This window comes from Molothrus ater, chromosome 2, assembly GCF_012460135.2.
Source record: "Molothrus ater isolate BHLD 08-10-18 breed brown headed cowbird chromosome 2, BPBGC_Mater_1.1, whole genome shotgun sequence".
In the NCBI taxonomy this organism is placed as follows: domain Eukaryota; kingdom Metazoa; phylum Chordata; class Aves; order Passeriformes; family Icteridae; genus Molothrus; species Molothrus ater.
The window spans coordinates 91,060,726-91,074,246 of NC_050479.2; the positions used below are offsets into that span (position 1 = coordinate 91,060,726).

The following is a 13,521-nucleotide window of genomic DNA, read 5'->3' on the forward strand; positions in this document are numbered from 1 at the left end:
AAAAGCAAACATGACAAGATCCAAGGTAAGATCAGAGTATCTCTCACAAGAAACCAGTTTGGCTGGTAGATTCTGGGAGATCACCAGAGAATTGGGAGATTATAAAGCCTCATTTGCAGACCCTCAGTGTACTCATCCAAGTCATCCACCTCTGTCTCTGTTACACTGTCAGTTGTGCACAGGAGACTCCCACATTTGCTGGGAAGGCAGCCAGGAGCTGCTAGAAAGAGCTCCCACCCTGTGGTATGCCACAGCTGGGTTTGAGAAACCCTGTGCCAGAATGAGAGGGCAGGCAGGCAGAGCAGCTTGCTTCATTTCTTCCTCTGGCTGAATCCTGAGGTGGATAAAGCCATGCTGGAATGTGGCAATCAGCCCCAACACCCTGCCAGCCTAGGGGAACTTAAGGCAATAAGAAGAAGCAACCAGAAAATTGTGTGGCTTTGATTAATAAGAAAAATCAGAGTAATGTGGCCTTCTAGCCTGGCAGGTGGCAGAGTGTCTTCAGAAGCTGTTCTGGTAATATCACCCTGCCAGCATCCCCATCCCAGGTTGCAATGGAAGAGCTGTGGGATGGTTCCTGGGCTTTAGCACTAGCTGGGAGGGAGCTGTGGATGGCCCCATTGGAGACTGGGTTTCCAAGTGAGCTCCCTTGGGGAGAGGAGTCCAGCAATCTGAAGTTGGGCACTGCAGATGGTTGTTGAGGCCAGCTGCATTGCATTGAGGCCAGCAGTGCCCTAAGTCCCAGCCAGGAATGAAAAGCCAGGTTTGGCATTGGCGGGCATGGACGGGAGGTGGCTGCTGGCAGTCCTGCCTGTCCATGGGAGAGGCAGAGTACTGCCATCTATTGCAGGCAACTGGATTACTGACCTCACTGGGTGGCCATTCAAAGCTGTGCCCAGCTGATTTTTTCTCTCTTTGACTGCTTGAAGGGATTGACAAGTTGTTCAAAACTCCTCTAAATGGATCAGCACTTTGGTAGCCATGTTGCATTTTAGGTGTGTGAGTGCCCAAAGTCAGACTCTAGCCTTGGACAATTTGGGTTTTTCTTTGTGCATTTTTCAAAATGAGCTATTCCTCCTTCCCTGCCCTGAGCTGCATGAGGTTGCTTTGTGCAGTGAAGTACTCCCACTGTTCCATGCCACCCCAGAAGCGCCTGGTTCATTTACCCCAGCCCTCCCCTGGAAGGTGGCTGGAGAGAGCTGGATGCAGGAGAAGGGATAGTGTGTCGCTTGTAGCTCAGAAACAAAATGTGAAAGGAGATGAAAAGGCAGAAGGAGGGTGATGCTGTCTTCATGGGGAGAACAGGCCTGGGACATGGAATACATTTCTCAGCTAAGACTGGCATGTCCAAACACTGTATTTGACAGAATAAACAGCAAAATAGGAACTCCTGCAGAGAATCCAAAAGATGTTTGTCACTATGTGAACCTGGAGGGATTCCTGCAGTGCTTTGAAAAGACCTTCTCAGGTTTGATGAATTGTGCAGTAGGCCAGCAAACAAACTATTCTGAAGACCAGAGCAAGGTTATTCAGAAAATGATCTGGCTGCCTCTGTGGGCTGTTCAGTAAAGACAGAACCTCTCTGTGAAATTGTGGTTTGAAAGCAAAACAAACAAAAATCTAGAATAAAGAACAAACAGGAGGAAAAAATGTGTTCAGCATTTGTCAATAATGCTTGCTCTTCCGACAAATTCTGTTCCTTTTTCATCGCCTATTTTCAAAAGTAAGGGATATAGGTACAAAGATGCCACAAATGAGCAGAGTATAAGAATAATACTCTGATGAGAAGTGAAAAAACATTTTTGTATTAGAGGGAAGAAACACAGCAGATGTGATTGACTTATCTCACTGATTATTTTTCATTCCTCAATCTTCTTTCTGATGTAAAACTGTTGCAGAAGCCAGTTGGCTGGCATAAACCAGATACTCAACATACAGGTGGAAAATGTCAGGTGAAATGAGAGTCACAAAGGAAATTAATGACAAAGCAGGGAATTAAGCCAGGCTCTTCAAAGTCTGAACCCTGGAACTATCTTCTCTTTTAAAAGTCTATTAAAAAAGGCATTAAATGGATAAAAATAAATGGTAGTTGTATGATTAAACTATGGAAATATTCCACACTAGGTGTCACCAGTTTAGGAATGCTGTGGGACATAAAAAAAAAAAAAAGAAAATATCTGACAGTTATGTGAACAACAATACTTGTGATGACTTTGGCTAGGAGAAAACTGTAAAGCATATAAATTGTGCTGCAGGACATAAGTCAACTGCAGGCTGTCAGGAATCAGGAAGGAATTTTCATTATGGGAGGATTACTGGATAATTATCTCACCATGACAGTGTTCTTCCTTTAAAGTGTTTGATCTTAACTAGTGAAAGCAAGATAATGGGTCCAGTTTTTTGTGACAAGGACATTATCTGGTGCCTGATGACAATTTTTCTGCCTGTTTGTATTGTACCTTTCTCTAGGGATATGTTCACCTTCTTCCTAAGTGTCTCAAGCAAAGACATTTCTGCTCCCTACCCTCTGTGAAAAGAAATTTTAAAGACAGCAGTCCTTGACATGAGCAAATTATTCTTGCCATTCATGCTAGACTTCCTCTTGCTCATGTTTGCTCCACTTCTCCCAGGTGATTTTCCAGGAATGACCTGAAGGAAACCCTGTATTCTTGGGACTGTAGCCCTTGTTCTTGTGTCTGCTGCTTCTTATTGTCTGAGCTGTCCATCTATTGAAGTCATGTCTCTCTTGTTCTGTCACCCCCACCTTAACACCGTGGTACCTTTTGGTCCTGATACCAGTTAAATGTGCTATTTTTTTTAACTGTGTTGTTACTCTTGTGGAGAATGATGTATTTTGTGTCTCTGACTTTGTATCTTGCAGGAAGAGCCAAGGAGCAAATCTAAAATCTGTGCCAATGTTTTCTGTGGAGCTGGGCGTGAGTGTGCAGTGACAGAGAAGGGAGAGCCAACCTGCCTCTGCATTGAGGTATGGGAGCAGCACAGGTTCTGTGTCTGGGACAGGTGGCACCACCATCACCCCCCAGATGGGTTTCTGTCACTGGAAGGATCCCGTGGTGGAACAAGGCTATGGCTGTTTTGAAGCAGCTGCAAATTCAGAGTGGCTCTTCAAACAGCAGGACTGTTTCCAGTGTTGTGGGGGGGAATAGCCCTACAGGGTAGATATAGTCTGGGACTCACAGCTGTGCTGCTTGCAGGACTGCCTAGGGTCTTTACACGCACAGGAGACTTTTGTTGGGAAAGCCCAGGGGGGTATGGATGTGCAGCTGTCTTTGAAGGGCACTCTAGGGAGTGGTCTGTGAGCTCCAAGACAGCCTGACCTCACTGGCGCCTTGTTTGAGGAGGTTACAAGCACCCTACTAAAAATCAGCTTTTGTAAAATGGAAATAATTGTGGTAGAGTGCTGTAAGGATGAATGGCTGTATCCAGCAGGGAGTCAGAGATGATTAGAAGAGTCTTTCCCAGCTGTAGGGACACAATGTCTCCCTACTGTGCTCTGCTCTGTGCCTTCAAAACATTTCTGCCTGGCTCCTGGGAATGGCCATGTGGCTCTTTGTTCCCCCTTCCCTCAGAGCTTGCAGCTCTGGCATGACCAGCCTGGGCACTGGAGGGTGAAATGCTCTGTTAGTAGGAAGAGAGTCTGTCACTCTGGGTAGGCTTGACCAGACCAAAAGGAACAGAAGAGAGAAGCTCATAGCCTGAACAGTGGCACTGGTGAACTCTCTTTGCTTTGGGCTGTGCTGTTTGTTCATGGCTCATGGCTTATTGTGCCATTTGGTTGCAGAAGGGTGGAGCAGAGTCTGCAGAGAGATGCAATGGAGCCAAGCAAGCGCAGGTGCAGAGACCAGAGGCACAGAAACACCTCTGGGCAGGCATGGCCACGGCACATGGAGCAGCAATTGCAGGATTATGTTCCATATTTATGCTGAGCACTGATTTATCTGCAGGGGTCTACTTTCAGAAAGACTCCTGTCATGCTGGTGATGATGGAAACTGGGATGAAGTGAGGCCTTTGAACTCACACCCACAGACCTCCCTGTGTGGGTTTTCCTGGGTTTATGATGGGTGAGTTAGCCTGCTCCAAACACAGGGCCAAGGGGACTAGGCCAAGGACTTCTCCTGAGCTGGGCTATGGTTGGACTCACCGAGCTGTCCCAAGGAGGTGGGTGAAAGGCTGTGTTCTCTGGCTCTCCCACAGAAATGCAAACCTCACAAGAGGCCTGTGTGTGGGAGCAATGGCAAGACGTACCTGAACCACTGTGAGCTGCACCGTGACGCCTGCCTCACCGGCTCCAAGATCCAGGTGGATTATGATGGCCACTGCAAAGGTAACCCTGGCAAGGAGGGCTGGATACACTCTCAGGGACGAAGAGCTGGAAGGGAAGCATGGCATGAGAACAAGGCAAGGCAGAGGCCTCACCAGCAAGACCTTGTCTCACAGTTGCTGAGTGGGGTAAACAAGGCAAGCCTCTGAACAGGAGCCAGATTCAAGCAAGAGTCCAGATGACCAGGCAAGCTGGCAGTGATGAAGCAGGCCTGAAATCAAGTTGTGAAGTCAGGACTGGTGATTCCGGTAACCAGAATCAGACAAGAGCCAGACGAGCTCATAGTGATGCAGTCTGCGGCGTTAATTCGGCCTCCTGCTGGGTTCAGGGTGTCCCCAGCAGGCTGCACAGGGTCCGGATAGTGCAGTCCTGTTTGGGACACACTGTCTGATTCCCAAGCAGCTCTCAGCTGCAGGCAACCTTAGCAAGCTTAAGGGATATCAGCTCTTTAGTGATTATCAGCTCATTGTGATTTCAGCTCTCAGCTTGCTAGGTGCCTAGGCAGGCAGACACAGGGAGAGAGAGGAGAAGGCCATTTAGAGTTCCACAGTGATGTCTTAATTGAATCTTCTGTGAAGGGTTCCAGTGACAGCTCTTCTACCAGAACGGAGCTAAAACAGCCCTTTATATAGGGTATAGGGGGATCAGAAATGGTCTAATGGCAAGGGTTAGAGGAAAGTGACCTATAGAGTTACAGAGAGATAAGCAGGGGTCCAAAGGCGGAATAGGGCTTCTAGCTATTCACCATGACTTGGCATTTCCTATCTCTAGGCTTCTGCTTGCCACAGGGCCCCTGCAGACCCTGTGCCTGCTACATAGCAGGGCTGAGATCAGTCACCAGGTCAAAGCCTGGATCAACAGTCTATGGAAGAGAGTGGTTGTAACAGAGCTGGAGACAGGCATGGCTACAACATGATAATCACAGGCAAGGACTAGGAGTTGAGGAATCAGATATGAAATGGAGCCTCATGGTTCATGATTAGAGAGTTTGGATGGAGGCTCTAGGTGAGGCCAGCAGGGTCATTAAGGCCCTCATTAGTGCACTCAAAATCCTGACACCTTGACTGTGGTGGGACCTTGGAGCTATTGTCTCCCCAAGCTTCTGGGAGTGTGGCACTCAGGAGAGCAGGGCAACCTTTTGCTCCTGCTGCCTCACTCTAAGCTTTTGGATTCAGCCAGGTAAGTGTCCCAGTTTAACTGCTGAGGAAAAGTCATGCTCTGAGGATAAACTCCTAAAACCAATACTATCATCCATGTTCCTAAGAACCTCAATAACTTTAGGAGCAAGGATTTTGCCTCATCAGTGGGCCTGTTTAACACACACACACACATACACACACACACACACACACACACACACACACACACACACACAGCAGCTGCATGGTTTTCTTGTGTTCAGACAGAGTTTCATGTGTTTAAATGTGTGCCCACTGTCTCTTACCCTCTCACTGAATACCATGGATAAAAGTCTGGTGCAGTCTTCCTCATTTCCTTCCATCAGATTTATAAATATTGATGAGATTGTCCCTGAGCCTTCAATTCTTTGGTCTAAACTGTCTTCAGTATCTCCTCATGGTCCAGGGATTCCAGCTCCTCAATCATGTATGTGGCCCTCATATACCCAAAGACTCCCAGGTTCTTCTGCTTTTACCCATGGTGGGAAGAGATTTGTATTGCTTCACACTGCATCAGAAATGTCCTCTTCTGTCTTTCCATTAACAGAAAAGAAGTCTGAGAATCCAGCTGCAAGTCCAGGTAAGAAGCTGTGTCCTGTTTGGCTGAGGCCTCTGTATGAATTTGTATGCTCTGGGAGATGGGCAGAGGGTGTGCTGGGGGGGGTGCAGAACTCTGTGTAAAAAGCATATCCTGCATGGGCTGTAGAAGAGTCTGAGTTGATAAATCAGCTGAAAGGTCATTGCCCAGCTCTTTACTCTTGAGTAACCTTTCAGAGCTCATTCATCTCCCGCGCTTTTCACTGTGCTGGGATGTCTCAGGGACTCAGCATAGACTAGGTGCAATGAAACCCAGTTTGCCCCCAGGGACTCAAACAGTGTTCGTCACCCAGACTGAGGGATGGAGCACTCTTTTAAAAGGAAACTTTGCTTTAGGAGTCATGAACCAATGGGTGCAGAGGCAGAGAGTCAGGAGGTACAGCTGGACTGCCTCTACCATCAGCCAACCAAGATGATCTTGAGTCTCTTCTAATCTAAATGATTCTATGATCACCTAAATTTTAAGTCTCTTCGATTCCCTGTGCTTGGTTTCTCCCCTTATGTATTGCCATGTGTACTTAACAGTGGATTTTAGGGCCATGGCTTGTCATCATGAGATCCTTTTCCTATTCATGACCTCTAAATACTGGAACTGTATAATCATCAACTTTAACTTCCTATGACAGATGAGAGCAAACTCTCACACAAACTAAAGAGGAAGGACCATGTCAGAGCACAGCCACCACCCTAAAGCAGTTTTAAAGAAGTACAAAATGAAACATGCAGAATCCCTATAGAGCTGATTTTTTTTCATCTCTCCATCTGCTTGTGATAGTAGTCACTGGATTCAGAAGATCCTTAGTGTGTGCAAGTGACATGAATGCACACTGATTCCTTTTCTGGCTTTGCTGACCATTGGGCAGGTGTGATAATTCCCAGCTAGGCTTTCAGTTTTGTTTCTAAATCACAGCTTGTACTAGCACACAAAGTGATAACTGCTCTGGAGAAACCTGTGACACTGGCAAGCACTGTGAATGAATAAGCCCAACCTGACTCCCTCTCATTTCCAGTCAGAGTGGACAAACCAGGGCTTTGAAGAAACAGTATTTCGTGAGATAGTAGGCTCTAAAATTCAAGTCTTGGAGACGGGGTGGTAGAAAGGCTTGCTTAGTCTGGATTTCCCCCTTGCAGAGGATAGAGGTTTTGGTATTTCAGGGTTGACAGCTGAATGACAATTCTACGCAGTGTCGGGAAGCCTGGGGACACTGTCAGTTACCTTCCTCCCTCAGTCTGGGACTCTTCACACCAAGATGAGTCAGCTCCGGGTTGTTCTTCCACAAGCTTCAGGAATAGGAAGGAAGAGCTTTGGCAGGAGTGTTGTTTTCCAGCCGTGCCACATGGTGTCACCAACAGCCCATCCACTATTCAGCACATGACATATCTGCTTGGATCTGGCAGTGATGTAACTCCAAGGACTGGACCGAGGGGCTGCAAGCTGCCATCAGGGCGAGCTGGCTGGCTTTTATTTCCAGTCCTCTCTTTGTGATCTCCCTGCCAGCTTGATTTCTCTCACTCTTGTTTTTCCTTCTGCTGCACTGTCTCCCATCACAGTTGTCTGCTACCAGTCGGACAGGGACGAGCTTCGTCGCCGGGTCATCCAGTGGCTGGAAGCTGAGATTATCCCAGATGGGTGGTTCTCCAAGGGCAGTAACTACAGTGAAGTCCTGGACAAATATTTCAAGGCAAGTAGGGCAGCACCTGCCTCAAAGCCCAGACAACATTTCTTGCCTTGTCACTGCATTACAGCTGCTGTGCCCCCAGCTGAGAGGTTCCAGTGTGTGATATGCCTGTTGAGCTGGGGACCAGAGGGATCTGATACGTCCTACAGCCTGATGTGTCATGGGCTGCCTGCAGCAGCCACTGACTGAGGCATTGACACAGCTTGTGCCAACCAGATGTGGAGCATCTTTGATTCCTGGTGTCTGACCTGCCCTGGGGAAAAGGAAGAGGGCAAGCCTCATATGCCTGTAGCAGAGTAGAGAACTAATCTTGGGTAAAATGCCAGAGGAAAAGAAGGGAAAGTGCTGGAAATGCAGGAAACTGTGGCAGGGGCTGCTGATTTTTTGGCCTAGATAGTCCCAAGGCCATGCTGAGATGGGTATAAGGGACATTTGGGGGCTTCAAGGAATATGTCCCAGTTGTGGCTGAGAGCTGGCAGTTCCCTAGTTCTCTGCAGAGTGAAAGCCACTTGAGTCTTGGGCCTTGCAATAATCCTGTTCCTCCCTCCTCCCTGTCAGTCTATCCCTCACCCCACCAGCAGATCCCAAGCTTCTCCCATGCTCCTGCCACATGCACTGCTGTGTCCCTCCCCCTCACGCCTGGCTCCTGACAGAGACTTCAAAGCATTCAGGATGAAGCTGGAGGAGCAGGTGGGAAGAGGGGATAGCATTTAAATCATGAGCTGTTGACAGCCAGAGATTAATGGTGCCTGACAGGAGTTAGCACTGCAAGCAAATCTGCCATGGCAATGGCACCCCCTGGTGAGACAGAGGAGCTGGTCCCCTCGCTCCACAGAACATCCTCACATTTGCAGTGGAAATCCACTGCCCTGGGCGCTCCTGTCAGTGCCTGCCAGCACCAAAAAGCAGCAGTGTCCTGTGTTTGTCCCTCTGCCTGCAAATATGCTGTCCCCAGCCACTTTTGCAGGGTCTCCCCAGGTCATAGGCTTTGCTGAAATGCATGAGCCAGCCACAGGCTTGTTCGACTGTCACCACACAAGCCGTTCACACCCACTGTCCCCACGCCTGTCAGCGTGCTGGTGATATCCTGAGGCTGAGCTCAGAGGCAGGGAGCCTCACGTTCTCTTTACTGTCCCACTTTTTCTAGAGCACTGATCCCAGCCAATGGGTGAGAGATCTTATGGCAAAGAAATACCTCTGCTTGTACCAAAGGAAGAATTTCCATGGCCAAGGTCAACAGTATGAGGTTCAGTAAGGGCAAATGTCAGGTCCTGCATTTGGGTCACAACAATCCCAGGCAGAATTACAGGCTGGGGAAACAATGGCTGCAAAGGGAGGTGGTGGAGTCACCATCCCTGGAAGGGTTCAAGAAACAACTGGATGTGGCACTTGCTGCTGTGGTTTAGTTGATAAGGTGGTTTTCAATCAAAGGCTGATGATCTTGGAGATCTTTTCCAACTTTAATGATTCTGTGATTCTCTATCAGGTGATAATCCACCTTTTCAACTACCTTATTCTTTAAGCTTTGAAACATTTTTAAAGCAGAATTCAGAGTTTGGAGCAACTTGGGACAAATCAAGGCAAAGCAAACTAAATGGCTTCATACATAGAGAAATTTGTGTCAGCAATGAGTGTCTGCTGTTACTGGAGGAATTTTTTCATGCCAAGCTGTGGGGCTCTTCATGCCCTGCATGATTCCTGTGCTGCATGTAGGAAACACTGGAGGCATAGTTGAAATGAAGCTTTTCCCTTTTCTCCTTGATGGGGAGGTTTGTAGATGTGGCATTAAGCTACTTCCCTTCTGGAAGCCTGACTTGTGGGGCTCACTGGGATGTGCTTTGTTCGTCAGGCAGGTCATGACCTTGAAGGACATTATTTCAAGAGGAGCAAGAGTGGTAGTGGGAAGCTGCTCCATTTTGGAGAATCTCTGTGGGAATGCCTTAATGTAGACCATAACTTTGAAAGGCAAGAAAACTCACTTAACAGTCTGGGTCATTAAGAGAACTGCAGTCATTTTGACAATAAAAAGCAGGACAAGAGGCTTCAAAGTCTAGTGGAAGTTGACATGTGGAGCAGTTACACAGGATTGTTTCCCTAGCCCTAGATGTTTCTCCTGAAACACACAGAGGTAACAACAGGCAGTGTCTATTCCAGCATTCCTGAGAGCACTGCACAAGGAGCCACAGCGACCTGCCCCAATCACACAGCAAAAATTAGGTGGCAGCAGTCTGTGTGCAGGATTAATTTTCCACTCACAGCAATGCAGCTGTCTCTGAGGGGGCACAGCAGATCCTGCTGAGTGCCCAGCACTGCGGTGTCACATCTCCAAACAGGAAAGCAAAATGCAATTACTTCTTTGGGAGTACAGCCAGGATTTTGGGGCTAAAACTGCTGCTCTTCAGTGCCAGGAGTCTTGTCAGGACCTTAAGAAGTTGATGGTGAGGTGTTGTGCTATTGCATTAAATTTTTTCCCTGGTATCAGCAGAAAATTGCTTCCTGTGATTTTTCCCTTTTGTCACTGTCAGAGTCTAGGCACAGCTTTGGATTTACACATATTGGAAAGCTGACACCTCCTTGAATGCAGCTGGTGTGCTCTAAGGCAGGAGGTATATAAGAAAGCTAAGAGCTGGCTGAAACAAAGAGAAGAAATAGGGTTAGAGCCATAAATCAAGCAGCAGGAGGTGAATGAGAGGCAGTGTAGCTTATCTGTGAGAACAAGGCTAGGATCATTTCTCTCTTATTCTGAGGCTAATGTGGATATGTTGCTGCTTTTCTCTGAGCCTCTTTCTTTGTGAAAAACAGGGATAATGGAACTTGTCTCACTAAAGCTTCAAAATGCTATGTAGGTATGGAAGTGGAAGAAGGAAGGGGTACTTTGAACTGATAAATGAGAGCTTCTCACATCTTCCTATCTTCCCCTACAGAGCTTTGATGATGGTGATTCTCGCTTGGACTCCACTGAATTCCTGAAGTTTGTAGAGCAGAATGAGACTGCCATCAACATCACCACCTACATGGACCAGGAGACCAACAAGTTGCTCAGGTGGGCAGTGGACAGGATGCCAGAGGGAGGGCCAGGGGGGCAGATGTGGTAGAATGAAGATGGAAATTCACTCATGGTAAATATCAGCTAGGGCTTGCACTGGCAGAGTTAACTGTGTATGAAGTGGCTTCCAACTTAAATAGGTGTGAACACACAAGAGGAGCAGTCCTATCTCTACCCTTCATGTTAGGCACGTATTCCAATCCTCTTTTGCCCTAAATGTAGCACTTGTGCAGCCAGAAGGGAGTTGGGTAACAGAAGATTTGTCATCTTCTTTCTATTTCCTAATAAATTAGCTTTCCTGGGGACTGCCTCTCCTTTTGCCTAATAGCTACATCTAGTGCAAGGAAGATGGTGGGAAAACACCATTCATAGGCAGCTATAGTTTGAGAGGTTTCCCTCTTTCTTTGTCTGCCACTGTGTGAAAAAAAGGCTGCTTCTGGTTATGCTGTGCTTGCATCTCTACCTGTGTGACAGCATGTAGATGTCAACAAATGTGGATGTCCCATTCCTGCTGTTCAGAATATTCCCCCCACTGCCCAGCCCGCTGCCAGACAGAGTATTTTGTGACTGTTCTTCTTTTCTCTGTATCCCATGAGGTTTCCTTAGAGAAGCCACTTGTGCCAGACATCTTGGAGTCTCCCTAGTTATTACTGTTTTTAGTCACCTGCACTCTGAAGACAGTAGAGAGGCACTGGCCTAGCACAAGCCCTGTGCAGAACAAGCCTCTGTGTTTCCTTTCAGGGGACTCTGCGTAGATGCCCTCATCGAGCTGTCAGATGAAAATGCTGACTGGAAGCTCAGCTTCAATGAATTTCTCAAGTGCCTCAGCCCATCCTTCAACCCACCAGAGAAAAGTAGGAACTCCTCACTTATCTTGGGGAACAAGAGGGGTCCTGGGAAGGGAGGAAAGAAAAGAGAGCAGCTTCAGGCCAGACATCTGGTGCTGTAACTCCGCAGCCAGAGATAATTTTAATATATGCCTGCCTCTTATCCAACAGCACCCTTTGTCTCTGCATTGTTGAGAGTACTGCTTTTACTGTCCCAGAGCTCCTGCAGCTCTTGTAATAAGAAAGGTTTGGATTTTAGCAGCAAGGACATAGGTTGGATGGGTATGGTATGCTTGTAAGATCAAGGCATGTATTTAACAGTGCAGAGGTCAATCATGTGAGGAGTTCATGGCCAGATAACTTAGGAAAGTCAGACCAGACCAAAGTCCTGCTATGCTCTGCCTTTCACACAGAGAGCCTCCCTGATGACCATCTCAAAGTTCACTATCCTTCCAAATCATTTCCCCAACTTATCCTCACCTGGATCAGAATAACCCAAGCTTTCATTTCAGGGGATCTTTTCTTTGTGCAACAAATAAGGAAATTCAAACAAATCCAACACTGAGATTTCATTTGGAATTGAGAAATTGAAATATGTTCTTCTGATGAAGAAAAACAAAGGGTTTGACTTTCCCAAATTATATTTTGGCTGATTTCACTCATCAAATTCAGCATGAATATTTTAGTCATGAGGAAACTTCTGATGGTTGGGGGAAGGAAGGCTTCCCCTTCAACCAAGGCATCTCCAAAGTATGCTTCCTTTAGCCTGCTCGCTCTCTCACAAGCACTGCCTTTGTTTTGTGCCTCTTCAGAGTGTGCCCTGGAAGATGAGACCTACGAGGATGGAGCAGAGACCCAGGTGGAGTGCAACCGCTGCGTCTGCGCCTGCGGGAACTGGGTGTGCACCGCAATGACGTGCGAGGGTCCGTATGCTCCCCAGAAAGTTACTGTGTGTGGGTTTGGACAAAAGACTTCTCACTCTGTGTCCTTCCAAAGGCACCAGCTATCCAGGGTTCTTCTCTCTCCAGCTTTTCCTCAGCTTCTCCATGGCTGGTTTCTGCATAACCCTCACTTGTTCCATGTTAGTCAAACCCAAGCTGGTACTGTTCCAGAGGTCAGAAATTATGTAACTGGGCTTGGGGCAATGCTGATGGGGTTTGTAGTTTGGATTTGGTGTCATGAAAATTCAGCACTAAATCTTCCAGACTAGAGCTACTCTGCATCCTGCTGGTGCAAACCAAATAGGTCACTGGCTGCTACTGTATATGTAGGTGTGAGCAAGTCAGGATATGTGTCCATATCCTCACTGTATCTGCGTTTATGGAATTTGTAAAACAGGCTCTAGGATCCTGTCTTGATCAAGAGGGGATATAGGAACCTTCATCCAATGCCAAGAAAGGACTCTAGCTTCTTGCCACAAAAACTGTAGAATAATGCTGATGAAGGGAGATGGTGCTACAGTAAGGGAGGGTTGTTTGCTCCTCCTTTGGAAGGCCCTTAAACTTGCACAGCTACGGTACAATTGTGAGAGGTCGTGCAGTTGTGAACAACAGCTCTCTGTTTCACCTTCTCATACATAGTTCAGGGCCAGTGGAATGCCACCTTTATTCTGTGTTGGCAAATGTATGGGTTCTTCCCAAGGAGTCACATCCAACCTCCTAGCATGGTGCTGCATTTCTCTGGCCTTCTCCCCTAGAAACCCAGCTCTTTTTATATCATTTTATATCCTTCCCTAGAAACCAGGCCCTTGCAGTGCTGTGTGGGACCTGCCAGGAGTACACTGGTTCAGATCTATAGTCAGTAGCTTGGGCAGAATAGAAGAGAGGGAAACAGCAGCAGTATGTACAGAGT

General features: G+C 47.3%; 1 protein-coding gene across 2 annotated transcripts in view; it reads left to right on the plus strand.

Annotated features, from left to right (window-relative positions):
- Positions 1 to 13,521, plus strand: part of FSTL1 (follistatin like 1) — a 53,245-nt gene that overhangs the window by 35,376 nt on the left and 4,348 nt on the right. For both annotated transcript variants that reach the window (XM_036387958.1, XM_054514041.1), the window contains exons 3-9: positions 2,882 to 2,986; positions 4,217 to 4,346; positions 6,069 to 6,101; positions 7,670 to 7,800; positions 10,722 to 10,840; positions 11,585 to 11,697; positions 12,483 to 12,593. In XM_036387958.1, the coding sequence (XP_036243851.1) occupies positions 2,882 to 2,986; positions 4,217 to 4,346; positions 6,069 to 6,101; positions 7,670 to 7,800; positions 10,722 to 10,840; positions 11,585 to 11,697; positions 12,483 to 12,593 (742 nt within the window). The remainder of the gene's footprint in view (positions 1 to 2,881; positions 2,987 to 4,216; positions 4,347 to 6,068; positions 6,102 to 7,669; positions 7,801 to 10,721; positions 10,841 to 11,584; positions 11,698 to 12,482; positions 12,594 to 13,521) is intronic.